This window comes from Aquarana catesbeiana, linkage group LG06, assembly GCF_042186555.1.
Source record: "Aquarana catesbeiana isolate 2022-GZ linkage group LG06, ASM4218655v1, whole genome shotgun sequence".
NCBI lineage: Eukaryota > Metazoa > Chordata > Amphibia > Anura > Ranidae > Aquarana > Aquarana catesbeiana.
The window spans coordinates 80,362,492-80,384,635 of NC_133329.1; the positions used below are offsets into that span (position 1 = coordinate 80,362,492).

The window sequence follows — 22,144 nt, forward strand, 5'->3', positions numbered from 1 at the left end:
TACATTGGTGATCAGTGGGAAGAATGTTCTTTACATTGGTGATCAGTGGAAGAATGTTCCTTACATTGGTGATCAGTGAGAAGAATGTTCCTTACATTGGTGATCAGTGAGAAGAATGCTCCTTACATTGGTGATCAGTGAGAAGAATGTCCCTTACATTGGTGATCAGTGGGAAGAATGTACCTTACATTGGTGATCAGTGAGAAGAATATTCCTTACATTGGTGATCAGTGGGAAGAATGTTCCTTACATTGGTGATCAGTGAGAAGAATGTTCCTTACATTGGTGATCAGTGAGAAGAATGTTCCTTACATTGGTGATCAGTGGGAAGAATGTTCCTTACATTGGTGATCAGTGGGAAGAATGTTCCTTACATTGGTGATCAGTGGGAAGAATGTTCCTTACATTGGTGATCAGTGGGAAGAATGTTCCTTACATTGATGGTCAGTGAGAAGAATGCTCCTTACATTGGTGATCAGTGGGAAGAATGCCCCTTACATTGGTGTTCAGTGAGAAGAATGTTCCTTACATTGATGGTCAGTGAGAAGAATGTTCCTTACACTGGTGATCAGTGGGAAGAATGTTCTTTACATTGGTGATCAGTGGGAAGAATGTTCCTTACATTGGTGATCAGTGAGAAGAATGTTCCTTACATTGGTGATCAGTGAGAAGAATGCTCCTTACATTGGTGATCAGTGAGAAGAATGTCCCTTACATTGGTGATCAGTGGGAAGAATGTACCTTACATTGGTGATCAGTGAGAAGAATATTCCTTACATTGGTGATCAGTGGGAAGAATGTTCCTTACATTGGTGATCAGTGAGAAGAATGTTCCTTACATTGGTGATCAGTGAGAAGAATGTTCCTTACATTGGTGATCAGTGGGAAGAATGCTCCTTACATTGGTGATCAGTGAGAAGAATGTCCCTTACATTGGTGATCAGTGAGAAGAATATTCCTTACATTGGTGATCAGTGGGAAGAATGTTCCTTACATTGGTGATCAGTGAGAAGAATATTCCTTACATTGGTGATCAGTGGGAAGAATGTTCCTTACATTGGTGATCAGTGAGAAGAATGCTCCTTACATTGGTGGTCAGTGGGAAGAATGTTCCTTACATTGGTGATCAGTGAGAAGAATATTCCTTACATTGGTGATCAGTGGGAAGAATGTTCCTTACATTGGTGATCAGTGGGAAGAATGCTCCTTACATTGGTGGTCAGTGGGAAGAATGCTCCTTACATTGGTGATCAGTGGAAAGAATGCTCCATGTGTTTTCAGATAGAAGGATGTGGAACGGACTGGTGCCTTCAAGGCTACCCACAGCTCAAATTTCAGCTGGTTCATCAGGAACCGGCCTACTTTTACTGCATGTGTTGGAAATTTCTCATTGTTCAAGGAACCGCTATGAACCTCTAGAGGAACCCTGCCTGAGAAAGGCTGCTATAGATGCTTGCATTTGCTATTTTGAAATGCCAATATAATGGAAAGGTAGTGAATTAAAAAAGCAAATGTTACAGTAAGGGAAAAAAGTATTTGACACCCCCCCTGCTGGTTTTGTACATTTGCCCACTGACAAAGAATCAGTCTATAATTTTAATGGTAGGTTTATTTTACCAGTGACAGACAGAATACCAACAAAAATATCCAGAAAAACGCATTTCAAAAAAGTTATACATTTAATTGCATTTTAATGAGTGAAATACGTATTTAATTCCCTATCAATCAGCAAGATTTCTGGCTCCCAGGTGTCTTCTATACAGGTAACGAGCTGAGATCAGGAGCACTCTCTTAAAGGGAATCAATCAGATTCCAATCTCTCCACCATGGCCAAGACCAAAGAGCTGTCCAAGGATGTCAGGGACAAGATTGTAGACCTACACAAGGCTGGAATGGGCTACAAGACCATAACCAAGCAGCTTAGTGAGAGGGTGACAACAGTTGGTGCGATTTATTCACAAATGGAAGAAACCCAAAATAACTGTCAATCTCCCTCGGTCTGGGGCTCCACGCAAGATCTCACCTTGTGGAGTTTCAATGATAATAAGAACAGTGAGGAATCAGCCCAGAACTACACAGGAGAATCAATTGTCAATGATCTCAAGGCAGCTGGGACCATAGTCACCAAGAAAACAATTGGTAACACACAATGCTGTGAAGGACTGGAATCCTGCAGTGCCCGCAAGGTCCCCCTGCTCAAGAAAGCACATGTACAGGACCGTCTGAAGTTTGCTAATGAACATCTGAATTATTTAGAGGAGAACTGGGTGAAAGTTATGGTCGTATGAGACCAAAATCAAGCTCCTTGGCATCAACTCAACTCACTGTGTTTGATGGAGGAGGAATGCTGCCTATGACCCCAAGAACACCATCCCCACCGTCATACATGGAGGTGGAAACATTGTGCTTTGGGGTGTTTTTCTGCTAAGGGGACAGGACAACTTCACCGCATCAAAGGGACGATGGACAGGACCATGTACCATCAAATCTTAGGTGGGAACCTCCTTCCCTCAGCCAGGGCATTAAAAATGGGTCATGTATGGGTATTCCAGCATGACAATAACCCAAAACACACGGCCAAGACAACAGAGGAGTGGCTCAAAAGAAACATTAAGGTCCTGGAGTGACCTAGCCAGTCTCCAAACCTTAATCCCATAGAAAATATGCGGAGGGAGCTGAAGGTTCGAGTTACAAACATCAACCTCAAAACCTTAATGACTTGGAGAGGATCTGCAAAGAGGAGTGGGACAAAATCCCTCCTGAGATGTGTACAAACCTGGTAGCCAACTACAAGAAACATCTGACCTCTGTGATTGCCAACAAGGGTTTTGCTACCAAGTATGAAGTCATGTTTTGCGAAGGGGGTCAAATACTTATTTCACTCATTAAAATGCAAATCAATTTAAAACTTTTTTGAAATGCGGTTTTCTGGATATTTTTGTTATTCTGTCTCTCACTGTTAAAATAAACCTACCATCAAAATTATAGACTAATCATTTCTTTGTCAGTGGGCAAACGTACAAAATCAGCAGGGGTCAAATACTTTTTTCCCCTCACTGTATACTGTAAATGATATAACATTTGTGTCCATATAGTTTAACGTCTCAAACATGTAGTACTGCTCCAGACTTGAGCCTCATGCGATCTATGTGGACATCCAGGGTGCTGGCTCAAAAAGCTGGTCTCCCCTTTCTATTGAAGGACATTGATGAATAGCGTTCAGGTGAGATGACCTCCAGGCAGGAACTTGAATTGTCACAGAATTACATTACATTTATCTCTATGCACTGCAGTGTGTTCTGAAAAAATAGGACATAAGGCGGTTTGCGATCATGCGTTGGACAGCGCTCCTTTATGAATGGGCTCTTAATTCCTCATGGTCTACATAACTGGGGGCATGGCAAGGGCATGTCCTTTACATACTTTGGGGCCGAATCATTAAAAGTTACCGCATGCGATAGGAAGGTCACATGACTAACTTTTCGTAAATATCAAATGAATTTCGTAAAGTATCAAATGAGAGGTAAATAATGTTGTCAATCAAATCCAATGACGCGGGTGCCGGAGGGGGGGTGGGGCTGAGTCCGACGCAAATGCTGGACTCGGGAGCGTGCCTGCACTCGGGAGAGCGCTTCTCCTAGGGGGTTATCTGATGCAGGGAGGAGCCACAAGAGCCATCGGGGGGACCCCAGAAGACGAGGTTTGGGGCCACTCTGTGCAAAACGAGCTGCACAGTGGAGGTAAGTATATGTTTGTTATTTAAAAAAAAAAAAAAACGATCCTTTACAATTACTTTAACCCGATCAGAATAAAATAAGAATAGCTTAAGTGGCGTTCTGCTTAAAAACAAAAGATGTCAAATACTGCAGCTGCTGACTTTTAATAATCAGGACACTTACCTGTCCCAGGGTCCAGTGATGTAGGGGAACGAATCCCCGCTTGTCTCCCCCTCCTCTCTGCTGCGCCGGCATTGTAACTGTGGGCGCCCGGCTGTGTAGCCTCCCACTGCGCATGTGCGAGCCACGCCGTGACTGGCCGGGCAATCTTCTGGGACCTGTGATGTGTTCCAGATGATTGCCAAGAGGGATGGGGGAAGAGGTGATATCCCTTCAGGTGCGCTTGAGGAAGTGGGAGCTGGGACCCTCTAAAAAGAGGTTATCTGCTCCCCCCCCCCCCCCCCCAAAAAAAATGACATGCCAAATGTGGCATGTCAGGGGGTCACCTCCTTTTAAAGCGGAAGTTCCATTTTTGGGTGGAACTCCGCTTTAAGTCCTCAACTCAGTAGAACATCTTTGGGATGAATTGGAATAGAGACTGTGGGCCAGACCTTCTCGTCCACATCCGTGCCTAACCTCACAAATGCACTTCTGGAAGAATGGTCAAACATTCCCATAGACACACTCCTAAACCTTGTGGACAGCCTTCCCAGAAGAGTTGAAGCTGTTATAGCTGCAAAGGGTGGGCCAACTCAATATTGAACCCTACGGACTAAGACCAGGATGCCATTTAATGTGCATATAAAGGCAGGTGTCCCAATACTTTTAGTAATACAGTGTATATGGGGTATAGATTTCTAGTCCTTATACCAGTGCGATGCTTGGATCTACAGACATCAGGCCTTTTGCCTATCTGCATTATGTACTCGTAAAGCATAGCAAACCCTCATTCTTCAAACGTGCCTTGGCTGAGGCATTGTTCCCGCTATCTTGGCATAAGTCTGTATAGTTGGCAGCCAAGGGGTTAATCCTGCGGCGGGTATTTCTAAATAAGGTTGCGCAGCATGCGTTTACATCAGTGAGGTCCTGCGGGTGATGAGATGAGGTCTATTGGTAGCACCGCTCAGCGCGTTGCGTCTGCACTTTTTGTAGATATATTGTCACTGCAGAGCGGCTGACGGCTGCAATCATCTCCGGGTGCTGCTGGGAATTTCAGGCTCCAGACGGATCTGAGTATCCTGAACGTATGGCTGCGTCTTCTGCTGGAAGAACAGTGATTTAAGGACACAGAATTCAGCCACAAAGGAAGTGGAATTACCCGACTCTGCTTTGCCATTGTTCAGAGATTAGGAAAGATTAGAATTGAAGTGGATGTAAAGCCAAAACGTTTAATTCTTTTTTAACGTTGGATAGAAGGGAGTTTGGCACGTTTGTTATCCATCCATCCATCCATCCATCCCTTACTGGTATTAGGAACAACCAGCCCGGGAAGGTTTTACCCCCTTAATCACTTTAAGACCGAGCCTCTTTTTTTAGATGTGTTGTTAACAAGTTAAAAACTTTTTTTTTTTTTTTTTTGCTATAAAATTACTTCGAAAAAAAAGTATAATGTTTGGGGGTTCTAACACACTAGAGAATAAAATGGCGTTTGTTGCAATACTTTCTGTCAGAGACCACTTTTATCTTGTGCCGGCTGAACACGGGGATACCGGTGTTATGGCAGCTAGCTGCTGCCATAATGATATCCATCCTCAAAGTAAGGACGTACATCGGCGTGCGGCGGTCCAGAAGTGGTTAATGACAAGGCCATTTTTCGCAATATGGCACTGAGTCACTTTAACTGACTATTGCGCGGTCGTGCAAAGCTTTATCCATATAAAAGGTATGTTCTTTGTTTCCTACAAATAGAGCTTTCTTTTGGTGGTATTTGATCACCCCTGCATTTTTTAAACAACAAAAAAAAAAAACGACAATTTTGGGAAAAAAAAAAAACGATATTTTTTTCTGCTATAAAACACATCCAGTAAAAAATCAAGTTTCATCAATTTACGCCAATATGTATTCTGCTACATGTTTTTTTGTTAAAAAAAAAAATAACAATAAGCGTATATTGATTGGTTTGCGCAAGTTATAGCGTCTACAAACGATGAGATATTTTTATGGAATTTTTATTTATTTACTTTTTACTAGTAATGGCAGCGATCAGCGACTTATAGCGGGGCTGCGACATTGCAGCGGACAAATCGGACACATAACTGACACTTTTTTTGGGGACAAGTGACACCAATACAGTGATCAGTGCTAAAAAACATGCACTATCACTGTATTAATAAAACTAGCAGGGAAGGGGTTAACAGGGGCGATCAAAGGGTTAAATGTGTTCCCTGGGAATGCTTGCTAACTGTGGGGGCGGGGGGAGGGGGGTTTGCTCTGACTCGGTGAAGACAGAGATCGGTGTTCTTGCTTAGCAGAAACACAAGATCTGCCTTGTTTACATAGGTAGATCACTGTTATGCCTTTCTCGGGAGAGATCGCGGGTGGCTGGTGGACATCGGGTCCAACAGACCTGCTGATTGGGTCCCCCTCTGTCCAATCAGTACGCGATGGGGTCCTTGGCGGCGCAGGTACGTGATTTTTGCGCAATAGAGCCACTTTGCCGCAGTGATTGTACGTTATTTGGTCAGCAAGTGGTTAAAGCAGTATTAAACCAAAAAGCAAACATTTATTATTGCAGGTATCAATGCGGTGCAGAAAACGCACGCAGAATGCAGGGTTTCCCGCACCACAGTGTGAGTCTAGGCCAGTGACAGCGAACCTTGGCAGCCCAGATGTTTTGGAACTACATTTCCCATGATGCTAACCCACACTGCAGAGTGCAAGAGCATCATGGGAAATGTAGTTCCAAAACATCTGGGGTGCCAAGGTTCACCATCACTGGCCTAGGCCAACAGTTGGATATAATGGGTGCTGATTTTTTTTCTTCCTTGGATTGCAGGAAAGAACCCAAGGATAGAAAGAAGTAGGGGTGCAACGGATCGTCACTGATCCGTGATCCGTTCGGGCCAACCTCCGCGGAACGGCACACACGCGATCCGCGGAGCGCTCGGCGGCCTCGGCCATAGGAAAGGCCGCGGCTTCGGCCTAGCTCCGGAGCGGCGGCCATCTTGGTACACCCGGCGGAGGCCGCTGTATTGTCAGGAGGTGACGTTTCGTCGTCGCCATCTTGCTACACCCCACACTCACTTGCACAGTACTGTAATTATAGAGTTAGAAGGGGGCAAGCGGACATCTTGTTACACCCACCAGAGTTTTAGATTTCAAAGCTATTTTCCACCGAAAATGGAGCTTATATGCATAAATACAGTATTTGCTAATGTGACAGAACACCTCTGATTTTCACATTTAATGTTAAATGTGAAAATCAGAGGTGTTCTGTCACATTAGCAACCATGTAGGGTCAGCAGGTTTGCTGCTGCTTTTAAAATCTAACATCTAAACAGTCCGTCCGATCTACAAATACTGTATTTATGCATATAAGCTCCGTTTTGTGTTGAAAATAGCTTTTAAATCTAAAACTCCGGTGGGTGTAACAAGATTTGTCTTTTTTTTTTTTTTCGTTTTTTTTGCTGATCCGAAAATGATCCGATCCGTGACTCTGATCCGAGGATCGATCCGATCCGTGAGTTTTTTGATCCGTTGCACCCCTAGAAAGAAGGGTTGCAGGAGGGGGGGGGCGCCGGGAAAAGACAGTGATTATTGTTATTAGTGCTGATTGTGCATTATATCTGAGTACTTGTGCAAATGCTCCAATACCTGAAACTGATCTCTTTTGCAGGTCGATTTGAGCCTATACAAAATGAATGTGCTCAAATCACATGGCATTTGCATTGCAATGTGGTGCGATTCCTGTCCGAATTGCATGCGGTTCCCTCGCATTGCTCTTGTGTGAAGCCAGGCTTGTCATAGAACGGTGCGGGAAACGCCAAAATCGCACCGCGTTCCTGTTCAAATTGCATGTGATAATTTGCAGTGCGATGTGAGCCCATTCATTTTGTATGTGCTCAAATTGCACCGCAAAGGTATCAGCACTCGATATCGATATTTGTAGCAAAGTGTCATTTCTTCAGTGTTGTCACATGAAAAGATAGAATAAAATATTTACAAAAATGTGAGGGGTGTACTCACTTTTGTGAGATACTGTATAGTTTAGATACACTTTAACCAGTAATTATTTTGCATGCTTTAATTCATGGTCCCCGTACCTCAGGGGTGTGGCCTTTGCCTGCATGCTTGAGGCTGCATTCACACCTGAGCGTATCGTTTTTGAGCGTTTCTTCCAGCGTTTTGTCACACGTTTTTTCGAGCATATTTGCGCGTTTCCATGCAGCGTTGTCCGGCGTTTTTGAGCTTTGGCATTTTATCTATTAGCCAATAGGAAAAATGATCATCTGTTTCATCATTTGTTGCTATGTTGTTAGATTTTGTCATCTGCTTCCTGCTCCAAAAACGCCCAAATCTGCCCGATTCGCGCGAATGTTTGAGCTTCAGGTGTTTGGCTTCAGGCGACTTGGAGTGGAGATGTGAACCATCTCCATAGAGAATAATGGATTTTTTCCCCTCAAGTGTTTTGTAGCTTCAGGCTTCAAGCTACAAAACACTCAGGTGTGAATGGGCTCTTAAAGAGGAAGTCAACTCTGATGGGTTTTACTTTCTCTTTTGTTCCCTGCAAAGCAAAAGAATAATGGGCTAGTAAGCATTGCATACTAGTCCATTATATGTCACTTACCTGCGAGTGCCAATCGCCAGTGCCAACAAGTGGCAACCAGTGCCACCTGCCAAAAAAAAAAAATCGTCTTAAAATATCGGCCGCAAAAATCGGCATCATATAACGGCCAACGGCCAGCCCGATTTTCTAAATATCGGCATCAGCCAGAGAAAAACCCATATCAGTCGACCTTTACCTATAGGTAAGCCTATAATAAGGCTTACCTATAGGTACAAAATGAAAATGGAGGTTTACACCATGGTTCCTGTACTTTGGAGGTGTGACCTTTTGCCTACATGCTTTAATTCTCCATGGTCTCCGTGCCTTGGGTGTGTGGCCTTTGCCTGCATGCTTTTAAAGTGATTGTAAAGATTTGTTTTTTGTTTTTTAATTACAAACATGTTATACTTACCTGCTCTGTAAAGGGTTTTGCGCAGAACGGCCCTGATCCTCCTCTTCTTGTGTCCCCTGGCTGCACTCCTGGCTCCTCCTCCGCATCGAGTGCCCCCCCCCCCCCCCCCGCGGAGAGCCGCTTTCCATGGGGGGGGGGGCACTCATGCGGACTTGCTCCCCGGTCCTGCTGCTGCATCCATTGACATCAGACAAGCTGGACTCTGTCCCCCCCCCCCCCCCCCCCCACTCCTGTGTCACTAGATCTGATTGACAGCAGCGGGAGCCAATGATGACCCGAGACAGCGGCTGGAGCTGCTCTGCATGGTCTTGTCGCTGGAACGATCGGCTCTGGGGGGAGCTGCACCACAAAAGGTGTTTCACCTTAACCGCTTGCCGACCAGCCGCCATCATTTTACGGCGGCAGGTCGGCATGACCCCCGCGAACCGTTGTAGCTATATGTCGGCTCGCAGGATCGGGATAGCAACGGGATAGCTGCACTGCGGGGGTGCCGATGCTCGTGGCCAATGACCGCCGGCCACGAGCGATCGCGGGCATGAGAGGTAGAACAGGGACGTCTGTGCGTAAACGCACAAATCCCTGTTCTGTTCTGTGAGGAGAGACAGATTGTGAGTTCCTAATATCTAGGAACCATGATCCGTCACTTCCTCTAGTCAGTCTCCTCCCCCTCCCCCTACAGTTAAAATCACCTCCCAGGGAACACAATTAACCCCTTGATCGCCCCCTAGTGTTAACCCCTTCCCTGACAGTGACATTTTTACAGTAATCAGTGCATTTTTATAGCACTGATCGCTGTATAATAAACGCCAATGGTCCCAAAAATGTGTCAAGTGTCCGCCATAATGTCGCAGTCCCGATTAAAAATCACAGATCACCGCCATTACTAGTAAAAGAATAAATAAATAGATAAAAATGCTTTAAATTTATATCGGTCTAAACTGAGAAAAAATTTGTTTTTTTTGGGGGGGGATATTTATTATAGCAAAAAGTACAAAATATTGTGTGTTTTTTTTTTTTTTTTTTTTTTTTTCTTTTCAAAATTGTCGCTCTTTTTTTTTGTTTATAGCGCAAAAAATAAAAAACGCAGAGGCGATCAAATACCACCAAAAGAAAGCTCTATTTGTGGGAAAAAAAGGACGTCAATTTTGTTTGGGTACAACGTCGCACAACCGCGCAATTGTCAGTTAAAGTGATGCCGTGCCGAATCGCAAAAAATGTCCCAGTTATACAGCAGCCAAATCTTCCGGGGCTGAAGTGCATAGAATGCATTAAAGTGAAAAACCTCGAGACTTTCCAGCTTCTTTAATTCTCCGTGGTACCCCCCCCCCCCCCCGTACCCCCGGGCGTGTGACCTTTTTGCCTACATGCTTTGCACAAAAAAAGCTCCTCCTCTCACAAAATTGGGAAGTGGGTTCCAGCTGTACCTCCTAGGATTTGTCCCAGCATTGCTTTAGATGGAGGTGATTTTAGGAGACTTGCTCTCTGTTGGATATCTCTTTGCAGCCATCTGTCCTTTTTTCTTTGTTTTTTTGATTGACAGCTGCTCTTTGCAGGAGGTGCCGCAGCAGCTTGGCCTTTCACCAGACAGAAGTGCTTTCGGTCGATTGTTGACAACGTAGGCTGGATTCGATTGAGCGATACCGATGACTTGATATTCGGATCATCGCTGCTCATTTGTCTTTACAAGTCAGGAAAGTGCCAGCCAGCCATCCGGCTCTTTAAAGGTCCTGTCACTCTTTGCTGACACCATCAGGATTTCCAGTAAGATTGGAGCTCGCCGTTCTCGTTTCGTGTCATTTGTTCTGCGGTCTAGTGATTATTTTTTTTGCTGAGCTGAGCCGGACCTCTCTAATTCAATAAAAGAATCCTGCAGTCTGACCGAAAGATCGGAAAGAATTTTCCTTTTCTTGCACCTGATCTGGAAAGTTTTCATGGCACTTACACAGTTAAAGAAGCTATTTTCTTTGTAAACCATCGTATAGACTTTTCAGTACGAGGGCCACATTGTCTATTTTAGAAATCATTGCGAGGCGAAAAAAAAAAAAAATCTGTTTTATAACAGGTTCATTCAAATTTAACTACCTCCTGCCCGCCATATTGACAAATGAGGGGTGGGCGGCGGCTCTCTTATTCTGGGACAACATCATATGACGTCGTCCCACTCTCAGCGCGCTGCGATCGGTTGTACACTCTGTCTCTGGGACACGGCACATCACTGATCTCGGTAAAGAGCCAAGGACAAGGCTCTTTACCCATGTGAGCAGCTGTGCCCAATCACAGCTGATCACATGTAAACAAGGAATTGCCGGTTATCGCCATTCCTTTCCTCACACTGTCAGTGTAATGAGAGCTGATCAGGAGCATTTCCTCACAGCGGACATCTGCACAGTTAAACAGGGGACTGTTTGTCAGTACAGCCCCAACAGTGCCCTGCAGTGATGCCAGCCAGTGCCCATCAGTGATGCCAGTCGGTACTGCCTCAGTTCCCATCAGTGCTGCCTATCAGTGCCCATAAGTGCCACCTATCAATGGTCATCAGTGCCACCTATCAGTGCCCATCAGTGCTACATATTAGTGCCCATCAGTGCTGCATATTAGTGCCACCTATCTGTGCCCATCAGTGCTACATATTAGTGCCACCTATCAGTGCCCATCAGTGCTGCATATTAGTGCCTCCTCAGTGCCACCTATCTGTGCCCATCAGTGCTGCATATTAGTGCCTCCTCAGTGCCACCTATCTGTGCCCATCAGTGCTGCATATTAGTGCCTCCTCAGTGCCACCTATCTGTGCCCATCAGTGCTACATATTAGTGCCTCCTCATTAATGCCACCTATCTGTGCCCATCAGTGCTGCATATTAGTGCCACCTATCAGTGCCCATCAGTGCTGCATATTAGTGCCTCCTCAGTGCCACCTATCTGTGCCCATCAGTGCTACATATTAGTGCCTCCTCATTAATGCCACCTATCAGTGTCCATCAGTGCTGCATATTAGTGCCACCTATCTGTGCCCATCAGTGCTACATATTAGTGCCTCCTCATTATTGCCACCTATCTGTGCCCATCAGTGCTGCATATTAGTGCCACCTATCAGTGCCCATCAGTGCTGCATATTAGTGCCACCTATCAGTGCCCATCAGTGCTGCATATTAGTGCCACCTATCTGTGCCCAGCAGTGCTACATATTAGTGTCTCCTAAGTGCTGCCTCATCGGTGCTGCATATTAGTGCCACTTCTCAGTGCTGCATATTAGTGCCTCCTCATCAGTGTCACCTATCTTTGCTCATCGGTGCTACATATTAGTGCCACCTATCAGTGCCACATATTAGTACCCCCTCATCAGTACCCATCAGTGTTATATATTAGTGCCATCTATCTTTGCTCATCAGCGCTACATATTAGTGCCACCTATCAGTGCCGCATATTAGTGCCTCCTCATCAGTGCCCATCAGTGCTGCATATTAGTTAAGCTGGTCTTAGATGGTGCTGCTCTCTTTGGGTCTTTGTGCCCCTCAGTGCAGCCTCATCAGGGCACATCGGTGAAGGAGAAAAATTACTTATTTACAAAATTTTATAACGGAAACTAAGAACTTCTTTCTTCTTTTTTTTTTTTTTTTTTTTTTAATCTTTGGTCTTTTTTCAAAAAATAAAAAGCAAAAAAAAAAAAAACTCAGTGGTGATTAAATACCACCAAAAGAAAGCTCTGTCTCAAAAAAAGCTGAAAATTAAAATTGGCCTGGGCAGAAAGGGGGAAAAGTGCCCGGTAGGCAAGTAGTTTAAATGAATATATTTTAATTATTTAAATTTTTTTTTTAAATATCAGAACAAAAGAGAGTAAACCCCAGTAAAACAATGGAATTTTTATTGCTAATAAATGTGAGCCCATCAGAATCCCATATACACATCAGGGTCCCCATCAGAGCCCTCTTACATCAGAGTCCCCATCAAAAAGTCCATTACATAAAAGTCCCCCACTTACTTCAAAGTCCCCATTAAAGCCCCCCCTACTTCAGGGTCCCTGTCAGAGCCCCCCTTACATCAGGGTCCCTGTCAGAGCCCCCCTTACATCAGGGTCCCTGTCAGAGCCCCCCTTACATCGGAGTCCCTGTCAGAGCCCCTCTTACATCGGGGTCCCTGTCAGAGCCCCCCTTACATCAGGGTCCCGTCAGAGTTCCTCTTACATCGGGGTCCCCGTCAGAGCCCCCCTTACATCAGGGTCCCCATCAGAGCCCCCTTTGCATCAGGGTCCCCGTCAGAGCCCCCCTTACATTAGGGTCCCCGTCAGAGCCCCCCTTACATCGGGGTCCCCGTCAGAGCCCCTCTTACATCGGGGTCCCCGTCGGAGCCCCTCTTACATCGGGGTCCCCGTCGGAGCCCCTCTTACATCGGGGTCCCCGTCGGAGCCCCTCTTACATCGGGGTCCCCGTCGGAGCCCCTCTTACATCGGGGTCCCCGTCGGAGCCCCCCTTAAAGTTCCCCTTACATCAGGGTCCATATCAGAGCCCTCTTCCCATCAAGGTCCCTCTTACATAAGAGCCCCCTTTTTGCAACAGTTCCACTATCACAGTCTTCCCTTACATTATGCTCCCTTCTTACATCAGAGAACCAGATAAAACCTTGCAGCAGGCCAGATTTGGCCCGCGGACCTTAGTATAGAGACCCTTTTTGAATCTCTGCTGACATCACTGTGGCACAAGGTGGAAAAGTACCATCTGTAGAAGCCAGCATGGCAGCTTCCTATACCTGCAGATAGGTCTGGTAAATGTAATGTGACTTCTGCAGTGGTGTTCCCAGCTCCGCCTTCCTTCCTTGTGTTGTTCTTTTTTTTTTTGTTTTTTTGTTTTTTCCAATTTCTTGCAAATATCCTCCTGCTCATTTTTGGATTTTGATCGTTATGACTCTGGATTAGAATAGTCTAGTTGGTGAAGGAACGATGCTCTACTAACATGAATATTGAGAGTCTGGGGCAAGCCACTTTGGAGGTGTGGAGTCCCTACTACTCACTGGATCCATCCGCTGCCTTATTCTGCACCTGTAGCTCAGCTTGTGAGGTTTATATCTAACTTCTCTCTCCTTTTTTCATGTTTTCCACAGAGAAAGCCACAGAAGGCTCCCTTCAGAGCGAGGACTGGACGCTCAACATGGAGATCTGTGACATCATCAATGAGACAGAAGAAGGGTGGGTAAATCCAGGAAAATCACATTTTCGGTAGCCAAGGGCATAGTGGTTTTTCCTTATGCTATGAAGCCTAAAGTGAACCTGTCAGCTATTTACCACCCTTACAGCTGAACTCCAGCAATAATATATCTTGGATAGTTATATTGGACCAGCTTGGCCAGGCGCCAGTAGGCAAATCTGACCCCAGATTACACTCTTTGGGGACCAGTGACATTATTAAATTGCTATAAAAATGCACTGATCAATGTAAAAATGACATTGGCAGGGAACGGGTTTACACTAGGGGGCGATCAAGGGGTTAAGTGTGTTCCCTGGGTGTGTTTTAACTGTGGGGGGGGGGGGGTGGGGGGGTGGGCTTCCAGGGACATGACAGAGATCGCTGTTCACGATCACTGGGAACAGTAGATCTCTGACATGTCATCTGGCAGTAAGGGTATCCGCCTTGTTTACATAGACAGTTCCCCGTTCTGCCTCTGTACAGCGCAGTCGTGGGTCGCCGGCGGACATCGAGTCCGTCGGACCTGTTGGCACACTTCGGCTCTCCTGCGGTTTGCGCGGGTGAACCAACCTGCCGCAGTAGAAACAAGGTTTAGCCCGTAATGCTCCTCTTTTTTAGAGAGCTGGACCCCGGGATCCAGTACTTTTTTTTTTTTTTTCAGCCATAAGGTTTTTCTGGCTGGGTCTTTTACGGGTCCAGGAGTGTGGAGTGCGGGCAATGGCTGGTGTTGGCGCTTCAATCATCATGGCACCATGGTTGATACGGTGTCAGGGTGATTGAAGCACATTGTTTCTTTTGTTACATTCTAATATATAATGAAGTGGTTCAATTCATCATAATGCAGAATCAGTGGGAGCCCTTAGCGTGTCATTTGCCACATCTCCTGCCACCAGATGCAGCATGTCACTTGCCATGTCGCCTGCCAACAGATGTGGATTGTCACTTGCCAAGTCACCTGCCACCATTTGCAGATTGTCACTTGCCACGTCACCTGCCACCAGATGTGGGTTGTCACTTGCCACATCGCTTGCCACCAGATGTGTATTGCGGCACAGTGGTGTAGTGGGTAGCACTCTCGCCTAGCAGTAAAAGGGTCACTGGTTCGAATCCCAACCACGACACTACCTGCCTGGAGTTTGCATGTTCTCCCTGTGCCTGTGTGGGTTTCCTCCGGGTACTCCGGTTTCCTCCCACACTCCAAAAACATGCTGGTAGCTTAATTGGCTTCTGTCCAAAATTGGCCCTGGTATATGAATGTGAGTTGGGGACCTTGGATTGTGGGCTCCTTGAGAGTAGGGACCGATGTGAGTGTGCGATGTGTGTGTGGAGCACTGCGTAAAATTGACGGCGCTGTATGGGTACCTTAAATAAAATAGGGATAATTGTAGACATGCACCCACACTCACTCAGGTTGAACTGGATGGACTGGTGTCTTTATTCAACCTTACTAACTATGTAACTATGTGTGTGTGTATGTGTAATCTGGGCCCCAGATTCGGGGCTATAGCCCCAATAGCCACCCCCTAGCGACGCCACTGCCTTAGGGGATCATAGACTTAGGCTGTGTGGGTGCATAGCCCCAAGAGTAGACTGTTTTACGTTCAAGGCTGTGCAACCTTGGCACCCCAGATGTTTTGGAACTACATTTCCCATTATGCTCAAGTACACTGCAGAGTGCAGGAGCATCATGGGAAATGTAGAACTCCATGGATGGCAAATTTGGAGCAGCAGCTGTGTCTGTGCAGGCGCTGCATCCCAATTGACATGAATGGGTTTGCCTGCACAGGTAAACACGGCCCCCGCACAGGCAAACGCTGTAGTACACCCCGTGAAAATGAGGCCATAAAATGAAACTCTATCCAAGAACATTTTTTTGGCTGGAGTTTGGCTGTAAATCTGAATTCCAGTGATGATATATTTTGCATACGTACATTGGGCCACATTATGTATGTGATACCTGATCGGCCTCTATGAATGCCGTAGTCCAAGCTACTAGGGTAATGGCCACGATCTCCAGGGTGCCACGCCGAGCCGAATGAGTGACCCCCCCCCTCAGGCTACTATGCAGCCGCCAGGCGCGGCATCTTTAAGATTCTGCACCTCCGGTTAGGGGGGCGCGTGCGCCGCTTCTGCTGTGACTGGTCACAGCAGAAGCCGATCAGCGGGTGCCAGCCAGTGGATGTCTGCCGGTACCCGCTAATCGGCGAGAAAAATGACAGAACAGAGCTCTACCTATGTAAACAATGCAGAGCTCTGTCCCATTAGCAGAGATGTGTTGGATTTTGTTTTCCTGCAAAGCAGGGAATAAAATCCAGCACATTCCTTAGTAAAAGCAGCACACTGTGTACACACAAACACTGGTTAGGCACACAGTTAACCCTTTGATCGCCCCTAGATGTTTAACCTCTTCCCAGCCAATGTCATTAGTACAGTGCATATTTTTAGCACTGATTGCTGTATTGGTGTCACTGGTTCCCGCAAAGTGTCAGATTGCCTGCATTACTATCACAGTCCCGCTATAAGTCGCTGATCGCCACATTACTAGTATAAAAAATAAATAAAAATTCCATAAATATATACCATAGTTTGTAGATGCTATAACTTTTGTGCAAACCAATCAATATACGCCTTGTGGGGGGGGGGGGGGTTTGTTTTTTTTTTTTTAACAAAAATATGTAGCAGAATACATATTGGCCTAAATTAATGTGGAAATTTGATTTTTCAAATTTTTTTCATTGAAAATGTTTTATAGCAGAAAGTAAAATAAAATATATTGTTTTGTTTTTTTTTTCTCAAAATTGTCGCTATTTTTTTGTTTATAGCGTAAAAAATAAAAAACCCAGAGGTGATCAAATACCACCAAAAGAAATCTCTATTTGTAGGAAAAAAAATGGACCACAATTTTACTTATGCACAGCGTTTCACAACTGCGCAATTGTCAGTAACGCAAAAAAAGGGTCTGGTCCTGAAGGGGGGTAAATCTTCTGGAGGTCAAGTGTAGGCAATGGGATATTCAAGAAAGGAATTGATAGGCTTGATAGTAAGCAGGTCTGGTATCCTTTACTCCACCCATTGACGGCAGCTTACTGTCTCTCAGATAGGCAGAAATAGAGGGGAATGTAGCACAGAATCAGTGGGAACGGGGGACACAGCCGCTGCCTGACCTGCCGCCAAGATGGGGTAAGTGCCGGTCAGACAGCGGGCAGGCAGGGGTCACAATGGCTGCATTTGATGGGGCACAATGGCGGCATTTGATGGGCACAGTGACTGCATTTGATGGGCACAGTGGCTGCGTTTGATGGGCACAGTGGCTGCATTTGATGGGCACAGTGGCTGCATTTGATGGCACAGTGGCTGCATTTGATGGCACAGTGAGGCTGCACATGATGTTTTTTTTTATTTTCAGTATTTTTCAGTTTGTTTGAGCCCCCCCAAAATTTTGAGCACCAGCTGCCACTGCATATACCTCAGGTGATATACAGAGATGAAACAAATCCTCCTACATAAGTTGTACCTGTTTTATCTGCAGCCATCTTTCCCCTACATCTAATCACAGTGCAAAATTTACACAGGATCTCTTTGCTTTGAAAAGCAGGGGGTGGAGAGCTTAAGTTACATCAGTGATGAGAGCTCTGAGAGCTGATTGGAGGGAAGGGACACACCCTCCTTCACACAGCACACAGAAAAAGAGCTGGGGCTGTCAGTCAGCTGGAGGTCCCTCCCCTGTCACCATTTCTCTCTTGGTGTCAGGAAAACATGTCAGCAGTGACTCATGCTGATAGCAGAGGAAGGAAGTAACAGACAGAAATGACACTTAATGCTCTGGATATAGAGGGATATATATGTATATAGAGGGATATATATTTATATAGAGGGATATACTTTGCTCATATTTCATGTCTGAGGTTTACAACCACTTTAATTTGCTATACCAGATCTACTGGTCCTGTAAAGAGTGCGGTGTGTCCTACCTCTCCCGTCCTTCAATGAGCAGGACACAAGCCGAGGACATGGTCACTCCTGTGTGAGCCGAACTTACCAGACCAGATCTCACTATATATAGATTAATAGGCCGTCTCCGTCCTCCACCCCGGGAGACATTTCATCAGCCTTTAGAGATTCTGGTTTTTCCGCAGCTTACTGCACAATGATGGAAGTTTGGAGGACAGTCAAAAACATAGGAGCCAAAAATACTTCTTTATACTCCATCAGTGCAGATAGAGCAGTGTGATCTATTCCTAACATCCAGAGATGTCCTGCTATCTGTCAGAGTACTAATTACAAATACCCTTTAAGTTGTTACTTTGTAACTCCACTTTCGTGGGTAAAATAAAATAGCAAATAATTAAAAAAAATAAAATGATATAGCAGTTCCCCGTTATTGATGTCAGAATGAATAGTGCCCCATCGTTGGTTTCAGTGAGAGGAATAGTGCCCATCATTGGTGTCAGTAGAAGGAATAGTACCCTGTCATTTTGCTCAGTGAGAGGTATAGTGCCCCATTATTGGTGTCAGTAGAAGGGATAGTGCCTCGTCATTGGTGTCATTGGGAGGAATAGTGCCCCATCATTGGTGTCAGTAGAAGGGATAGTGTCCGCTCATTGGTGTCAATGGGAGAAATAGTACCCCGTCATTTTGCTCAGTGGGAGGTATAGTGCCCCATCATTGGTGTCAGTGGGAGGATGTTTTATCTGCCAAAGGATTTGTATTCTTTTCCATCCACTTCTGAATTTTGCACAGCTCTGCCACACAGCACATCTCTGTCTGTCAGGGGAGACTTGATTTTTCTGTGCTGCAATTCAGCAACACTTACAAATCTGTCCTACCCCCAACCCTGCCATTGGACAGTGAAGGGAGAAGGAGTAAAAAAATGAGCTCATCTCTGTCACTCTGCTCTTTCCTCCTATCAGCATGGCACAGCTGATTGGCTCTTTGATCTGCTTTTCCATAACTCTGCTGTACAGGAACTGCAAGAGGCCCCAGAAAGATCTGTATACAATACTTCCAGAAATGTGTTCTATTCACCTGATGGTTCTTTCTAGTAGATGTCATTTTGTCATGTATGTAAAGCCAAGTTTGCTTTTTGCTGCTTTTTGTCCCATCGGGAAATCTTCTGTCACTTCCTGTCTCACAGGTGCAATAGGAAGTGAGAGGAAATATTGATACCCCCTTAGATAGTTGTCACTGGAACAGGTGTCCTTATTGGAAGATGTCCCCTCACCTCCTGATCTGGTGACAACCACTACATTGTGGATTTCCTGTCAGTGACAGTGGAGACACAGTGATGAGGGGGTGGTATCATTCACTGCTGCAATGCATCATACTGTGTCCTGTGTTTTGTTTTTGTTTTTTTAAACTTTATTGAAGTGTCACAAAATGACACTTCATTCATCTCCATGCACTGCAGTGCTATGATTATTTATTTATTTATTTATTTTTACATCTCCTACTTTTGATTATTGTTATATTGATTTTTGTTTAACCACTTCAGCCCCGGAAGGATTTGCCCCCTTCCTGACCAGGCCATTTTTTGCGATTCGGCACTGCGTCGCTTTAACTGACAATGGCGCGATCGTGCAACATTGTACTCAAACAATATTTATGTCCTTTTTTCCCCACAAATAGAGCTTTCTTTTGGTGGTATTTCATCACCTCTGCGTTTTTTTTTTTTTTTACAATATTTTGTACTTTTTGCTATAATAAATACCCCCCCAAAAAAACAAAAAAAAAACAAATGTCTTCATCAGTTTAGGCTGATATGTATTTTTCTACATATTTTTGGTACCAAAAATCGCAATAAGTGTATATTGATTGGTTTGTGCAAAAGTCATGGCGTCTATAAAATTGGGGATAGATTTATAGTAATGGCGGCGATCTGCGATTTTTATCAGGACTGCGACATTGCGGCGGACAGATCGGACACTTTTGACACTATTTTGGGAACATTGACATTTATACAGCGATCAGAGCAAAAATAGCCACTGATTACTGTATAAATGTCACTGGCAGGGAAGGGGTTAACACTAGGGGGCGATTAAGGGGTTAACTGTGTTCCCTGACTGTGTGTTCTAACTGTAGGGGGGAGGACTGACTAGGGGAGGAGACCTATCGGTGTTCCTACTTCATAGGAACACACGATCGGTCTCCTCTCCCCTGAGAGAACCGGGAATTGTATGTTTACACACACGGATTCCGATTCTCGCCCTGTCACGAGTGATTGCGGGTGCCCGGCGGTCATTGCGCCCGCTGGGCACACGCATCGGCTTCGGGGACTCGCGTGAGTGCGCGTCTGCTTTGAAGTCCTAAAGGAGCGATGTACAGCTACGGCGATTTGCGCAGCCATGTCAATCTGCCGCAGTATAACTGCAGCAGCAGGTTGGCCAGCGGTTAAAGGCTGGCAATCAAATGTAAACGCTGAACGAAGTGCTTTATTTTGTTTCTAGGCCAAAAGATGCGATTCGCGCCTTAAAGAAAAGGTTGAATGGAAACAAAAATTACAGAGAAGTGATGCTAGCATTAACGGTGAGTTCCCTCTTTCTTTTTTTTACCGAGGAAGATGTTGTCTAAATGAGAACTGTGATGTTTATATATATATATATATATATATATACAGTGGGGATGGAAAGTATTCAGACCCCCTTAAATTTTTCACTCTTTGTTATATTGCAGCCATTTGCTAAAATCATTTCAGTTCATTTTTTTCCTCATTAATGTACACACAGCACCCCATATTGACAGAAAAACACAGAATTGTTGACATTTTTGCAGATTTATTAAAAAAGAAAAACTGAAATATCACATGGTCCTAAGTATTCAGACCCTTTGCTCAGTATTTAGTAGAAGCACCCTTTTGATCTAATACAGCCATGAGTCTTTTTGGGAAATGCAACAAGTTTTTCACACCTGGATTTGAGGATCCTCTGCCATTCCTCCTTGCAGATCCTCTCCAGTTCTGTCAGGTTGGATGGTAAACGTTGGTGGACAGTCATTTTTAGGTCTCTCCAGAGATACTCAATTGGGTTTAAGTCGGGGCTCTGGCTGGGCCATTCAAGAACAGTCACTGAGTTGTTGTGAAGCCACTCCTTTGATATTTTAGCTGTGTGCTTAGGGTCATTGTCTTGTTGGGAGGTAAACCTTCGTCCCAGTCTGAGGTCCTGAGCACTCTGGAGAAGGTTTTAGTCCAGGATATCCCTGTACTTGGCCGCATTCATCTTTCCCTCCATTGCAACCAGTTGTCCTGTCCCTGCAGCTGAGAAACACCCCCACAGCACGATGCTGCCACCACCATGCTTCACTGTTGGGACTGTATTGGACAGGTGATGAGCAGTGCCTGGTTTTCTCCACACATACCGCTTAGAATTAAGGCCAAAAAAGTTCTATCTTGGTCTCATCAGACCAAAGAATCTTATATCTCACCATCTTGGAGTCCTTCAGGTGTTTTTTTTAGCAAACTCCATGCGGGCTTTCATGTGTCTTGCACTGAGGAGAGGCTTCCGTCGGCCACTCTGCCAAAAAGCCCTGAATGGTGGAGGGCTGCAGTGATGGTTAACTTTCTACAACTTTCTCCCATCTCCCAACTGCATCTCTGGAGCTCAGCCACAGTGAACTTTGGGTTCTTCTTTACCTCTCTCACCAAGGCTCTTCTCCCCTGAGTTTGGCTCAGTTTGGCCAGCTCTAGGAAGGGTTCTGGTCGTCCCAAACGTCTTCCATTTAAGGATTATGGAGGCCACTGTGCTCTTAGGAAACTTAAGTGCAGCAGACATTTTTTTGTAACCTTGGCCAGATCTGTGCCTTGCCACAATTCTGTCTCTGAGCTCTTCAGGCAGTTCCTTTGTCCTGATGATTCTCATTTGCTCTGACATGCACTGTGAGCTGTAAGGTCTTATATAGATAGGTGTGTGGCTTTCCTAATCAAGTCCAATCAGTATAATCAAACACAGCTGGACTCAAATGAAGGTGTAGAACCATCTCAGCAAATGGCTGCAATATAACAAAGAGTGAAAAATTTAAGGGGGTCTGAATACTTTCCGTCCCCACTATATGTGTGTGTGTGTGATTTTTATATATATAGTGGG

At 45.2% G+C, this 22,144-nt stretch overlaps 1 protein-coding gene across 2 annotated transcripts in view; it reads left to right on the plus strand.

Moving 5' to 3' along the window:
• Positions 1–22,144, plus strand: part of TOM1L2 (target of myb1 like 2 membrane trafficking protein) — a gene marked incomplete at its 3' end in the record, with an annotated part of 75,091 nt that overhangs the window by 21,807 nt on the left and 31,140 nt on the right. For both annotated transcript variants that reach the window (XM_073636298.1, XM_073636299.1), the window contains 2 exon segments: positions 13,987–14,071; positions 20,513–20,591. In XM_073636298.1, coding sequence (XP_073492399.1) covers positions 13,987–14,071; positions 20,513–20,591 — 164 coding nt within the window.